The following is a 13,406-nucleotide window of genomic DNA, read 5'->3' on the forward strand; positions in this document are numbered from 1 at the left end:
AACTACAAGACCGCATTCATCTTGCGTAGCTACGTTCTTTCGCCCACCCTTGAGCACTCACGCATGACGTCATCATGAGCGCACCGAAGAGAGTGAGTTTTTTTTTAATTTTATTATCATTATCGGTCAGATTCTTACTTTTGTCTGAAGCTCTCTGATGAAATCTTATTTCTGAAAGTGTATGCATCCCGACCTCATAAAAAGGGTGTTACAGTGCAGTACAGTATCTGTTACAGTAAGCCTGATATTTGTCTTGGGTCAGCACTCACAACCAATCTAAAAAATGTAACATATGTAACATAGCACAATGTAACATAAATGTAAGATAGCACAATCTTTATTAAAACAGATGCTGTTTAAAGCTCATATAAAGAAGCCACTCATTACAGGTAAATTATGGATTCCGCATTACCATGCCCACAGAAATTAATTTATGAGAGGAGATGTGGAGTTTTGCATTGTACAGTAATGTCAGATGAGACCAGTGCACCTCACAAAAATGTAGGCCTATTTTAATCGAACATTGCAACATGTCATGTGCACTTTATTTTCAATTCTACATAGTGTGCTAGCCATGCCAAGGGGCACTACATTTAAAAATCTAATTTAATCAAGTATTAGGCTAGAACAGATTATAATTATTTATACAAAGATGCTTTTGGCCAAAGTGACTTAATGACATCAACAAACATTAGGCCTACATTAACATTAAAATGTTTAGTAAAATCAAATACCCTAAAATAACAATATACTACATATAATGACTTACTTACTGTAGCACATAACTAATTAAAATCTGCATAAAGAATAGAGTGATGCTAGACACCCAAGCCCTTATAAGTATTTATGTGATGCTGTTGCTGTCCAGGTAACAGGCCACTTACAGACTTCTTTGAAGACGTCAACAATTGATTTAAGCAGTTTTTCCAATTCAAACACATTTCACACAAACTTTTCTTTGTCCATTTTTTCTTTGTGCACAATATATATTGAATATCCAGGTCAAACATAGCTTGCTATACGTATTCTTTTTGAAATAATATAAATGATGAAGCTAGTAATAGCCTACATAAAGGCCTAATTTATGGCCTCCTTACACCAAGCAACTTTGACAAGATTTGGGAAAGATTCTTGAAAGATTGGAGTCTTTTGAGGAAAGCTTGAAAGGGGGGCATTAGGTAAAAAAACTACAATCTTTCAAGAATCTTTCCCAAATCTTGTCAAAGTTGTTTGGTGTAAGGTGGCCATAAGGGGAGAATATACCTGTCTTGAAAAAGGCCAGTGACAGCTGACCTGGGAACAGCTTTGGCCTAGATCAGAGAGAGTAGTCATCCAGTTTGGCGTCAACTGGGATCGAGGATACAACTCACTATTTTAGATTAAGTAAAGCACTGTGGTAAAAGTGTGATATCATTTTGACTGAGTGGCCTAGAATATCCTAAACCACAACATGTTTTTTTACTACTAATTATCCTCCAGTATTGTCATGGCACACATGAAGTTTCAGTGTAACGATAAATAAGCAATGCAGATGCTGTGTTGATACTGATGAGTCATATTTGTCTGAATTAACAACAAATAAATGTCAAATTATATTATCACATTAACAAACCAGACGAAGAACACAACCAGGAAATAGAGTGCTAACAGTTTTTACGTCATTTTCTAGCGCCACTGGGGTTCGTCTGCTGCTGGCCTCCGAAATGGGCAGAACTTATCATCCCTGATTTGATGATTGATTTCTCACATTTATTCACCAGAAAGCATCAAGAACGAGCGAGAGGCCCATAATGTCATGGAGAGGTAGGTATATGTCTTTGAAACGTTTGCCTCTAAACGCAAAGATGTATTTAGCCATGGAGATAAATATTAGCTAGCACCGAGTGGCTAGGATATCTTGTTATCCTTGCTAATGTCCACTCTTACCTAAAATGAATGCACTGTTTGATCTTTTTATTTGATCACCTTTCTGTTGCACCTTGTAAAACAACTTTTTCAGAAGACTAGGAGGATTGTGTATGCATTATAATGGACAATATCAGATGACCTTTTTCAATTAACGTTATGTTGTGAAAGAGCCACCCAGGGCTAGCTAGCGTTATGTTGCTGTTAAAGTCGTTTGCTGGTGTTTTAGCCAGCTAGCTTTTAGCATGCTAACGGTAAAGAAAATGTTAACGGATGGCGTTACTCTGTCGAAGTTGGTGAAGTGTTTCAGCGATGTACGGGGGAATGGTATTACACCAGCAACCGCAGGCTGTGAACTATCATCAAATACAAATGCACACATAGATTATTCGATTTTTCCCTAAAGCATAATTTACTGTCCAGTTACTGGAAATCCATGTGGTAGAAAACTGATTTTTAGATTGTCCTGTGAAATGCATAGTTATTATATAGTTATTTAAGAAAACAACAGTCATTTAGATATTTTTCTAAACCCACTTTTAGCAATAGTTAGTGCTTTGTATTTCCTGTGGCACAGCTGGTTTTCAGTGGAATTCTGAGGGGAATTATGTGCCTTACAGAGTGAATCAGTGAGTTACATAATTTGAAATGTAAACACTTTAACGTCTTTTACTAATTAAATCAGGTCGTGACATTCCTCTGAGTTTGACACATTCATTGATTGACACATTTGGCTGCGTGTATTGCGTGCGTGAGTGTTTTGGGGGTGGGGTGCTCTTTCCCTCTTCCTGAAACACTTTCTTGGCCAATAGCCTCAGTTCTATGTAATTTCAGAGCAAATCATACGGGTAGTAGTGAAATGTAATTAGTAGACCTATTGAAGTATCTTGCCAAATTAACTTTAATCTGAAGCTCCCACTACTTTGATGCCAGCAGCTAACATGTTTCTTTAGCAAGAAATATAGGCCCACTTGCTAGGGAATGATTTTCCATTTTCAAATGTTTTTGACTAAAATGCAATAGTAGTGATTTCCAGATATATTGTTTAACAGACATTTTTCAGGTTTTAATTGAATTTAATTTTAATGTAACAGATATAGTCTGCTGCTCACATTGCTAAAGACATGAACCAGTGGTTTTTAATGAGAGAGTTAAATATACTCTGTTATTTGTCAATGTTTATGCCCATCAAACTACCAGTATCCAGGTTAAGAAAAACTAATGGTTCCCAAACGAGTGATTGGTACAGGCGTGTTGACTGAGTTGTTGGGTGTGTCCACAGGTGAGGGGATGGCCGTGGTGAGCAGGCGCTTCTCAGAGCTGATTGCAGTGGCATCACTTGCCTGGCAGACAGGCCTGTTCCTCTGCCCTCTGCACTAAGCACCCAGCCCGGACCACCAGCCCCAGTCAGGAGCGCCATGAAGCCGGCCCACGAGCGTAATCAGGAGTGCTTGCCCCCCAAGAAGCGTGACCTTCCGGTCAACAACAACAATAACAACAGCAGCAGCAGCAGCAACAGTGGCTTTACAGGTGGTGGAGGGGTCGGACCAACAGCGACCGCAGCAGGAGGCGGAGAAGAGGCCACCTCCACCCAGAATGCAGGGGCCAGCAGTGAAGTCCAGAGCGGGGCCGGTGGAGGCGGGGACTGGCTGCGGGCTCAGCAGCAGGCCCTGCACTGCGGCCTGGAAGCGGTGGACGGTGTGGCGGGCCTGCCGCCCGACCAGTACAGCATGCTATACAAGGTGGCGCTGCCCTCCGTTTCCTATGCCCCCACCACCCTGCACCCGGTGCTCAGCCACATCTCTCCGGCCTACACGGTTCCCTCTTCGCTGCTGCAGCACCACGGGCTGTCCTACCAGCAGCTCGGCTACGCCCAGATCCCCCACTCCTCGCTGCAGTTCGTCGGCTCCCCGTACGCGGCCATGCCTTACGCCGTACCCCCTGGCTTCGTCCCCAACCCCCTCATCTCGCCGCAGTCGGCCATCCCCCAACCCCACGCCGTCCCACACCTGGTCCCGTACCAGTCTGTCATCCAGGAGAGTGTGGTGTCGTCCCCGCCCCAAACGCAGGTGTCAGCCCACGCGTATGCCAAAGTGGCGGCCGCTGCCGGAGGGGTGCCCCTGGTACTCTCCTCTGACCAGGCGGCAGTAGTGGCGGCCCAGCAGCAGCAGCAGCTGGGGGCGGTAGGGGTCCTCTCTGCCGCTGAGCTCAGCCCCAGAGGAGTGCCTGTGTTCTACCATCCTCCCAGAGCGCAGGCCTCCAGAGAGGCCCTGGAGCAGGAGCGCGAGCGGGAGAGAGACCGGGAGCGAGACAGGGAGCGGGAGCTGAACGGCGGTGAGCGGGAGCAGTCTGCCGCAGCGGCTAGGGAACTGCTCCAGGACTCGGCCCATGCGCACAGGAGCGCTCGCCTGCTGCAGGAGGCCCAGCAGCACGAACGCAGCCTCAAGAATCGCCGGCCGGACGAGAGGGCGTCGCCAGGACAGCGCAGCACACCAGACACAGACTTGGAGGTAAGCAGTTGCTGGCCGCATCTATGTCTCATGACCCGAGGGGGGAGGGGGTTTGCTTTAGCTTTACAACACTCCTTTTTGTAGTATGTAGTAGAAGATCATAGTCGGTGACTAGTTAAAACAGATGCATTGGTAAATGCATCAAGCTGGAGGAAATGAGGAATTTCTTGACGGTATAATGTTGTTATGATCGAGTTCTGGCAGAAGCATCCACTTAATTCCAGTCCCAGGTCTGTTTTGTGCAGCTGGCCATTGGCAGTGCAGTAGTGATCAGAAAACGCAGGAAGCTAATGCTGGACGTTTGAGATGTTTATTCACAAGGCATTTATTTATTTATTTATTCAAGTCCTCTATGAGCTCATTATAACACGGCTTACTCACTGAAATAAAACGATGGTTATGTATGTATTCGCGGTTCTATGAATTTCGGATGACGGTTAGGAGAAATTAAATAGAACTGTTGCTTTGTGGTGCATATTTGTGCGTTTGTACAATGAAGTCTGTATCAATGGAGTTTGCAACATGCAAATCATGGTCACACGCTGGAAAGTCCTGAATTATGAGGGCTGAAGAAATTTCATTCACAGTTGTAGTGTTGCATCAGACTCTGTGTCACAGGACTTCAACCTGCTGAATCTGAATCCTTTTTTTCCCCTTCTTCTTCTTCTTCTTCTTCTTCTTCTTCTTCTTCTTCTTCTTCTTCTTCTTCTGAAAGCCGCTGCTTTCTGCTGAGCCACAGTCACAGTATTTCCATGTTCCTCTCCACTTCCTTCCTTTATTGGTGCTAGTTTGGGTGTGTTGGTGGTTGGGCAACTCTGCGTCTCTCTGGCAGGCGATGCGGAGCTGGGAGGGGCTGGGGCTGGAGTGGCCGCGGCTACTGGGGTTTGTGGTCTTGCCTGGAGCGGAGAGGAAGCCGCTCTGTGGTCGCTTGATAGGGCGAGAGAGGGCGGGGCGCTCCAACTACGACTCCGCTGGAATGTACTCTCTATTGGACTAACTCAGTGTCTCATTCCTTGGCCGTCCGAGAGCTACTGATGGCGATCCTGCAGTGTTAAAAACCTAAAATAGAGATCAAAGAAGTTGACAACATCCATTCTTGTGTTTTGTGTGTTGAGTAAAGGTAGCTCAGCATTTATCTCCTCTGACTGCTGAGTGTATTTATCCAGCTGCAAGTGTCAGACCTCAGTGTTATTTTTATCCCTAATTACAAGTCTTTAGATGGAAGAGGAACATGAGCACGTCAGACACGCATCCTCTGAACTTCTCTGAATCTGCTGCTAATTATGAGAAAACAGCTTTGAATAAGAATTTGCAGTTGGTGCATTAAAAGTGACAGATTGAAGTGTTGTAAGGTTTCTTAGAAAGATGGCTTGTCATATTTTGAGAAACCTTTGCCTTTGCAGTCTTTGCTGTTTGATGTCCTCATATAGTGCTTCCAGTATTCTGAGAGCCAATTTCCCTAAAATGACAAACACACAATACTACTGCAGCACTACTTCTCTGTTGACTTTATATTCGTGTAAATGTTTTGCATAATATATTTCTAATGTCACAAACGTAATGACTGAAGTTGGGTGGTGTTGGTTGACTTCTCTTATGTTTTCTCAGGTTCAGCAAGTAGTTGGACGTTTGGCCTCTCCAATCCAGACGGGTAGTCGTAAAGAAGCCCCCCACGGTCCCCTCAACCTATCCCAGAGTTCCCAGCGGAACAGAGAGGCTCATGGGGATGGCCGGACGGTGTACATGCCACCCCCAGTGGCCACGCCGGCCGACCTGCGAGTGCCAGCGCACGCCCAGCAGGTGGTACCGGCCCAGCCGGGCCACCACGCCGTCATCCTGGCCAATGGGCAGCCGGTTCTCATCCCCCTCGACTACCACCGCCACGCCCAGCCGCAGCAGCAGCAGCCCCATCCGTACCTCGGCCACCCCAACGATGCTGCCGCCACGGCCCCCGTGGCCTCCCAGTCGCCCTACCCCAAAGCCCCGGAACATCCAGCCGCAGCGTGCCTCCCAGAGCGGGCCGGGGCGCCGGAGCTCCAGCAGCCCCCGCAGGCTCAGCTTCTCCCGGCGGCCGTGGCCCTCGCCCCGGTGTCGGTGCCCACCCAGGCCGTGGCCCCCCAGGCTCCGGTCGCCGGCACCGGGCCCTCGCACTTCATGAAGGGGGCCATCATCCAACTGGCCACGGGGGAGCTGAAGCGCGTGGAGGACCTGCAGACGCAGGACTTTGTGCGCAGCGCGGAGATGAGCGGCGGCCTGAAGATCGACTCCAGTATGGTGGTGGACGTGCGGGCCAGCCAGCAGCGGCCGGGCCTGGTGGCGCTGCACTTCAGCGTGGGCGAGCAGCAGAGCAAGGTGACCATCGACGTGCCGCCCGAGCACCCCTTCTTCGTGTTCGGCCAGGGCTGGTCGTCCTGCAGCCCGGAGCGCACGGCACAGCTCTACGGCCTGGCCTGCCACAACCTGCAGGTGGGCGACGTGTGCGTGTCTATCGCCCTGCAGCAGCCTCCGGCTGGCCAGCAGAAAGCCCAGTCACAGCAGCCTCAGCAGCACCACCAACTACAACAGCAACATCAACAACAACAACAACAACAACAACATCAACAGCAACAACATCAACAGCAACAACATCAACAGCATCATCAACAACAACAACAACAACAACAACAGCAACAGCAGCAGCAGCAGCAGCTGGTGCATGCCAGGACTTCCTCCAAATCCAACTCCACCTCGGGGGCCCTGGCCCAGCCCATGGGGCCCCCGGCCCCCCAGCACACGCGGCCCCACAGCCAAAGCCACTTCAGGATGGAGCGCATCCAGCGCGAGAGGGACAGGGACCGAGAGCGAGAGCGGGACAGGGAGCGGGACAGGGAGCGGGAGAGGGAGCGGGAGAGGGGGGAGAAGGACGAGGCCACGCACGTAGGAGTGCTGGGGCACGGCGAGGCGCCGCCCCGGCCTAACAGGACTTCTGCCGAGCATCCGCGCAGCCACAGCAGCTACTATTTGCACACGGAGGGTCACTCGCGGCACGAGCCGGTCAGTAGTGGAGGTGGAGGGGGCTTGGCGCTCACCTCCTCCAGCGCAGCCCAGAGGCGGTGGTCGGCCCCCGGCTCCCAAAGATACGCCATCAAGAACGAGGAGGGCCGCATGGTGGGCCCCGCGCTGCCCGGCCCCTCACGGCCCTCCTTCATCCCTCAGGAGGTCAAGTTGTCCATCGAGGGCCGCTCCAACGCCGGCAAGTAGCAGCGGCCACATTGGTGACGACGGCAGCAGCGGCACGCGCAAACAGCACCAGATTGTCTGAACGGGAGGGAGGAGCGGCAGCAGGAAAGGGTCCGGACTAGCCGAGAGAGAGGAGCGCAGCAGCAGGAAGAGAGGGAGAGAGAGGACAGTGAAAGAAGTGAGAGAGGAGAGGTGGTGAGAAAGAGAATGAGAATGTAGCCTCAGAATGTTTTTTGAGATTTTGCACACACATAAAGTAAAAGAAAACTACACTTTTTTTTTTGGTTTTCTTTTCTTTTCCTGGACTCGGGCATGTGGAAGGAGAGCTGTTGGATTACGGGTTGTTTTTGGACCGGCGCCCCCCCCCAGAGCGAGCCTTCTGCTCCTGGTCCTCTCTTAGCCGGCCAACCCCCTCCTCTACCCAAGCCTGTGACCACTCTGCCCTCTCTCCCTCTCTCCATCTCTTTCTCCTGCAGATGTCCAGCCGCCAATCACGTGCTTTTGTTCTCCCTGCCATGCCAATTCCATCTCCTCGGCCCATCAGAGTGTGGCAGGGAGGGTGAGTGCTGTGCTGGAACCAAGGCGCTCCTAACCCCCCCCCCCCCCCCGCCTACATTTGTGTTTTTCCACTGCATCCTCACCCTATGATCTAGTGACTTGTGAAGTTTAGTTTCCCTTTCTTACTGTCACTTTTAAAACCCACTGCTTGGAAAAAAGACAAAAGGCACACTTGAACGTTATTTCTGTATGCAGAAATCTCCTCTCTGGGGCTCTGGTCTCCGGTCAGATGCTATCCTATTGACCTCTCTCACATGTCCGCACCCTGAACACTTCTTCCTTCCTCTTGTGTCTTGTCTCTCAGGGTGCATCAATGTTTTGGGGATGGTGGTGGGCGGTGGTAGGGGTGGTGATTCAGGAGATTCAATCAATCAGAAGGACACCTGGAGGAGGGCCTCAGATGCTAACAGCCGCTCCCATGTCGAATCATAAGCTCGCCCGATGACATCACACGCCACCCGTGCCACGGTTACACTATCTGTTATATTGTTTCATTTTTTGAGCTTGTTTTGGTTGTCTCTTCTTTTCTTTTCTTTTCTTTTCTTTTCTTTTCTTTTTCTCTGGTGAGATTCTAAAACCCTTCATTCCAGTGTCCTAGCGTGGCGGCTTCTCAGTACCTCTATGGACAGTATACCTCTGTGTGTGTGTGTGTGTGTGTGTGTGTGTGTGTGTGTGTGTGTGTGTGGGGCTGTGTATTTCTAGCCATTGACTGTTGGTTCAGCCATGCTTGTGCGTGCTTTCTCCTGCCTAAGAGGTAATGTTTGGTGTGCACCAAAGTCCCCACCCTTACTTCTCCTTCTCTTCCTCCTCCTCCTCCTCCTCCTTGTCTTCCTCCACCTGTATAATCACAGAGGAAAGCCGGGCCTGGTTGCCGATGATTGGCTGATCTCTGTGGTCATCGCCACGGCGACATGAGTGCCCCACCCCACCCCTCCACCCCCAACTCCTGTGCGGTTACCAAAACCAGAAGCAATAGGCCAGTCCGAGCACAAGGCTGGTTATGTTCACCACTCAGTTTTGTTGCAGGTTTGTGGGGGATGGGGTGTTGTGATTTTAATATGAGCTCTGATTTAGTATATGTTTGTGCTGCAGCCATAGTCTCCTCCCCGCAGACCTGCGATCATCTATGCCCAGCCCTACTCCACTTCCAAGTCAAACCCACTTGGTCCCCAAGTTTTAGAGAGAAACACTCTTTATTTTTTATGTTCCAGCAGTTACTACAGATCTACTGTCAAATCAAAGCATGTTGGTTTTTAACTTTTTACCCATTGTTCAGAAACATGAAACCGACGCTCAACGTGTCTCCAAATCTGTGCAGTCAGACGCTTTCGCTCACCCGTCTGCGTTGTTCCAGGGATCCATAACGATCTACCTTTCCAAACGCCACCAAGAGAGAGACTGCTCCCGGTCAGCGCTCGCTCGAGAGCTTTTCAAAGTCTTTTTCTTCCCCTCTTTTTGTAGTCCATGTTTTCTTGTACAGTATATAGGAATCCTCTCTTCTTCTTACTGTCTCTGGCAATATTAATACTGCGTGGTTCTTAAGATTGTCTTGTATTGCACATATTACGGATTTTCACCAGTTGATTCACACTGACGTTTTAATGGAAATTAAATCTATATGACTATTTTAGCTTTTTTAAATGATGAAGGGAAAGACAAAGTTGAGTTTTTTTTTTTCAAGTGTGAATGGGAAGGTGTTTGAGGATTTGTTGGTGGCTGGAAAATACTGACTGGCATGGCGGACACTGTTTACAAACTTAGCCAAGAGAAATGCTGCGGTTTGAGTTTTCTTACACTGAGGATGATTTAGTTACACATCTATAAATGGTGGAAATTAAGTGCAATTAGACCCGGTGTTTAAAACGTAATGAGAGAAAGAAGAAAAAAAACGGTTGGAAACGGCATTCCAAAAATCACATCTGACATTCCCATTATTAAGAGTGTAAGTCACCGTTTTGAGTATTCTTTCTTTGTTGTTGTTATTGTTGTTGTTTTTTTTTGGTTCATTGTTACTCCCCTTCTGGTCCTTTCCTGCATGAGGTGTTGCGTAACCCCCCCCCCCCCCCCCCCACAATTTTTGTTTCTTACTGACAAATGGCCGAAGGATTTTCCACATTCCCATAGTCTAATCTTATTTCTTCCAATCTCGCAGTAGGCATGAAATCAAGATGAGTTAAGCATTGTCTTCTCCGTTCACCCAGATGGAGATGTTGTTTATAAGGACCTTCCTCCTGACTCGACCGAGTCATGAGGCTCGGGCCTCTCAACACATATCGCTAGTTGGATATCTTCATGTGATGTCAGCTTTTTAAAAACCCTGCAATAATCATTAACCAGATTTGATAGTGAGGTTCAGTTTTAATACTTGTTTCTTTCAGTGACGGCATGTTAATATCACAGGCTCTCACAGTCGGTCCATCAGAACAAATGTAGTCTCCTCCATGCTTGAGGTCTGTGCACAGTCTTAAGTGGTCCTGTATTTCATAGTAACCATGAGAGCCTCTTACTTCAGCGCACGTTCCCAGCTGAGGCACTGGTGTAGAACCCGCCCTGTAAATCTTTAGTGATTCTTTGACAACACTGCCTCAGTGCACTTTACCCCCCCCCCCCAACACCTGAATAGATAGACAGCCCTCTGAAAGAACAGCACCCCACCCCACCCCACCCCACTCCCGGCCCTTTGAAAGAACAGCACCCCACCCCACCACACTCCCGGCCCTCTGTAAGAACAGGGACCGGACCACTCTGCTGCACGACAGACAGACTTCTCTCCACCTCGCAGTATTCCATTTTTATCTGTGCATGTGGTTAGGTCGGCTTCGACCTCGTGACCAAAACGTTACTCATCCGTTGCACGGCAGATGCAGTGCGCTCATATGGGGCCACGGGGCCAACACCACACAGGCACTCTCAGTTTCACTCTATTTTTCCTCATATTGATTTTTTTTTTCAGGTTCAGTGTATGGATGTGTCAGGTTTCTGGTGTCTGAGAAGCAATATCCTCGAACAAAATACCTGAGAAAAACAAGTCATTTTTTTTAAGCATGTGCTATGCAGTAAACCTTTTGAAATATTCCCTCTGCATCCTGTCCCCAGCCATCTGCTGAAGAACAACCCTCTCTTCAGCTGCCTCTAATGTTTGAACCCCTTACTCCCCACTGAGTAGTCCTACCATTCATTCGGTTGCTTGATCTCCTGTAGGAATATGTAGGTTTGTATTCTTCTTAAATTTCTCTTTTTAACTGTTTTGAAGCAGTCCCAAGTACTGTAGGTGTTGTCTTGAGTAATCAGCATGGCCTATTACCTCTTCACTTTGCTAGCTGTTTGCATCTGGTAGCACGGTAGCGTTTTTCTCTTGCGCTGATGATTTAAGACAGCACAGCGATGATGATGTCGATGGTGGTGATGATGACGATGACAGTCATGCTAATGTCAGTGCCGAATGGTTACGCTTTTCTCTGGGTCCTTCCTGTGTACTGCCTTACCAAACGTCTGCCCACTCCGTTCTCTGTTATTGTCGCGTTCTCCGTAGTCAGGGCGGCCCATGATGGCGTTTTGCACTTGGGTTTTCCACTGACTCTACGTGTGTGAGATTGACCCAGCACACTCACCCGCGACGAGACAAGAAGAGGCAGTGGCTGCAGAAGCTGTATGTGTGCCTTCCTATTGTCCACCCTAGTCCGAGTCCTCCCCCCTGCTCCCTTTAATCCTCACAGAAAGGCCCGTCTGGTCTCCGAGTGTGAGAATTCAGTGTCTGTGTGCTTGCTCAAGACCCTTCTCCTGTTGTAGTCTGTGTCCATGAGTCTCATATTGACCCCTAGCGTGTGAGATGGGTCTTGTGTCGTTTGGCCAAGTCTGCTGTAAGTCTCCTCCCCGTGGGCCACTGCTCCTGTTCTATCGTCCACCCCGAGTGTCTGGATTCGGTTTAGCTCCAGCCTCCCGTCTCACGACCCCCCCCCCCCCCCCAACCCCCTGCGATGTTTGTCCTGACACCTCACACGAGCAATCACAGTCACACGAGCAGTAGCATAGCATAGCATTAGTCCATAGGGTAACCTTCCCCCTCACCGTACGTACGTACAGCCCCATGTCCTGAAGTCTACCCCTCGGGATAGGGTGGAGAGATGACGGGAACCTCTCCTCGATATGTAACCTCACGTAACCTGTTTCTGAAGGACAGGGCCCTCTTTACACTTGTCTTACTGTACTGAAGACATGTTGCACTTATTTTCCCCTTGTTATAGCATGTTTTTTTTTTTTTTTTAAGAAAATGGTGAAAAAGAAAGTCTTTTAACTGTTGGCTACCAGTGTTTTTTTTTTTTTGTTTTTTTTTCTGAACTATTTAATCACACATGAAACTATTTGAAAACAATCATCCAACTGATGTATGTGTGTTTTGCGTGTATGTATGTTTGTACAGATAAAAAAAGTAAGTTTAGTATATTACCAAGCTTGTTGTTATAACGCCTTAAAATGTGTGCATCTCGCAATACTTCAGTGGAATAACTTTTTTGATGTGCTCCCCCTTTCTCTTGCTTTGTGCTTGTTTCTTTGTTTTTATTTTTTATTTGTTGTTGTTGTGGAGAGGTCATGGTTATGGTCTCTGTGGCAGGTGTGTGCTGGCTCATGCAGCAGTGGTGGTGCACACTGCCCAAAGCCACCACTGTCTCTTGTGCTCTTATGGTGGGAGGACGATCAGAAGTGCAGCCTGTCACCAGGCTGGACTCGGTAACCCTGCTAGTGAGATTGTTTGTTTGTTTTTTTGTTTGTTTGTTTATTTTGTTTGACATTCTTAGAGCACAACATCACATGCTTTTTTCTTTAAAAAAAAAAAAAAAAAAAAAAGTCTGCCTTTAGGTATTTATTTTGGTCCTCGTGTTATCACGAAAAGAACGAGGCGAGCGGTTAACTCTTATTACTCCACAGCTAACACAAACATACTCGGCCTCTCCCAAGCGCTGCTCATATCATGATGTTTCTGAACAGTGCGCTCAAAATAGAGCTTTGGCCTCATCCTTCTTCTGTTGTAGTAGGTTTCCTGTCCTTGCCCCTGTGCACAGGTAGTAGTCCATTTGAGCACAGTGAGTTTTCCGACTATTATGGAATGAGTGACCTTATTTGTGGTAGTGCTCTCATTTTTGTTTAAGACAAACAAATTGCTCTGTGTCCGTGAAAGGCTGTATGAGGCTTGTTTTGAGTCCCCATGCTGTGGTA

General features: G+C 48.2%; 1 protein-coding gene across 1 annotated transcript; it reads left to right on the top strand.

The window, feature by feature from the left end:
- The first annotated feature begins 4 nt into the window (after nt 1-4).
- atxn1l (ataxin 1-like) lies at nt 5-12,321 on the top strand. The gene is made up of 4 exons (XM_042061461.1): nt 5-92; nt 1,670-1,803; nt 3,188-4,415; nt 6,024-12,321. The coding sequence occupies exons 3-4, from the start codon at nt 3,324-3,326 to the stop codon at nt 7,653-7,655; spliced, it is 2,724 nt and encodes a 907-aa protein (XP_041917395.1). The 5' UTR covers nt 5-92; nt 1,670-1,803; nt 3,188-3,323; the 3' UTR covers nt 7,656-12,321.
- The last annotated feature ends 1,085 nt before the right edge of the window (nt 12,322-13,406 follow it).

The sequence above is a fragment of the Alosa sapidissima genome, chromosome 14, assembly GCF_018492685.1.
Source record: "Alosa sapidissima isolate fAloSap1 chromosome 14, fAloSap1.pri, whole genome shotgun sequence".
In the NCBI taxonomy this organism is placed as follows: domain Eukaryota; kingdom Metazoa; phylum Chordata; class Actinopteri; order Clupeiformes; family Clupeidae; genus Alosa; species Alosa sapidissima.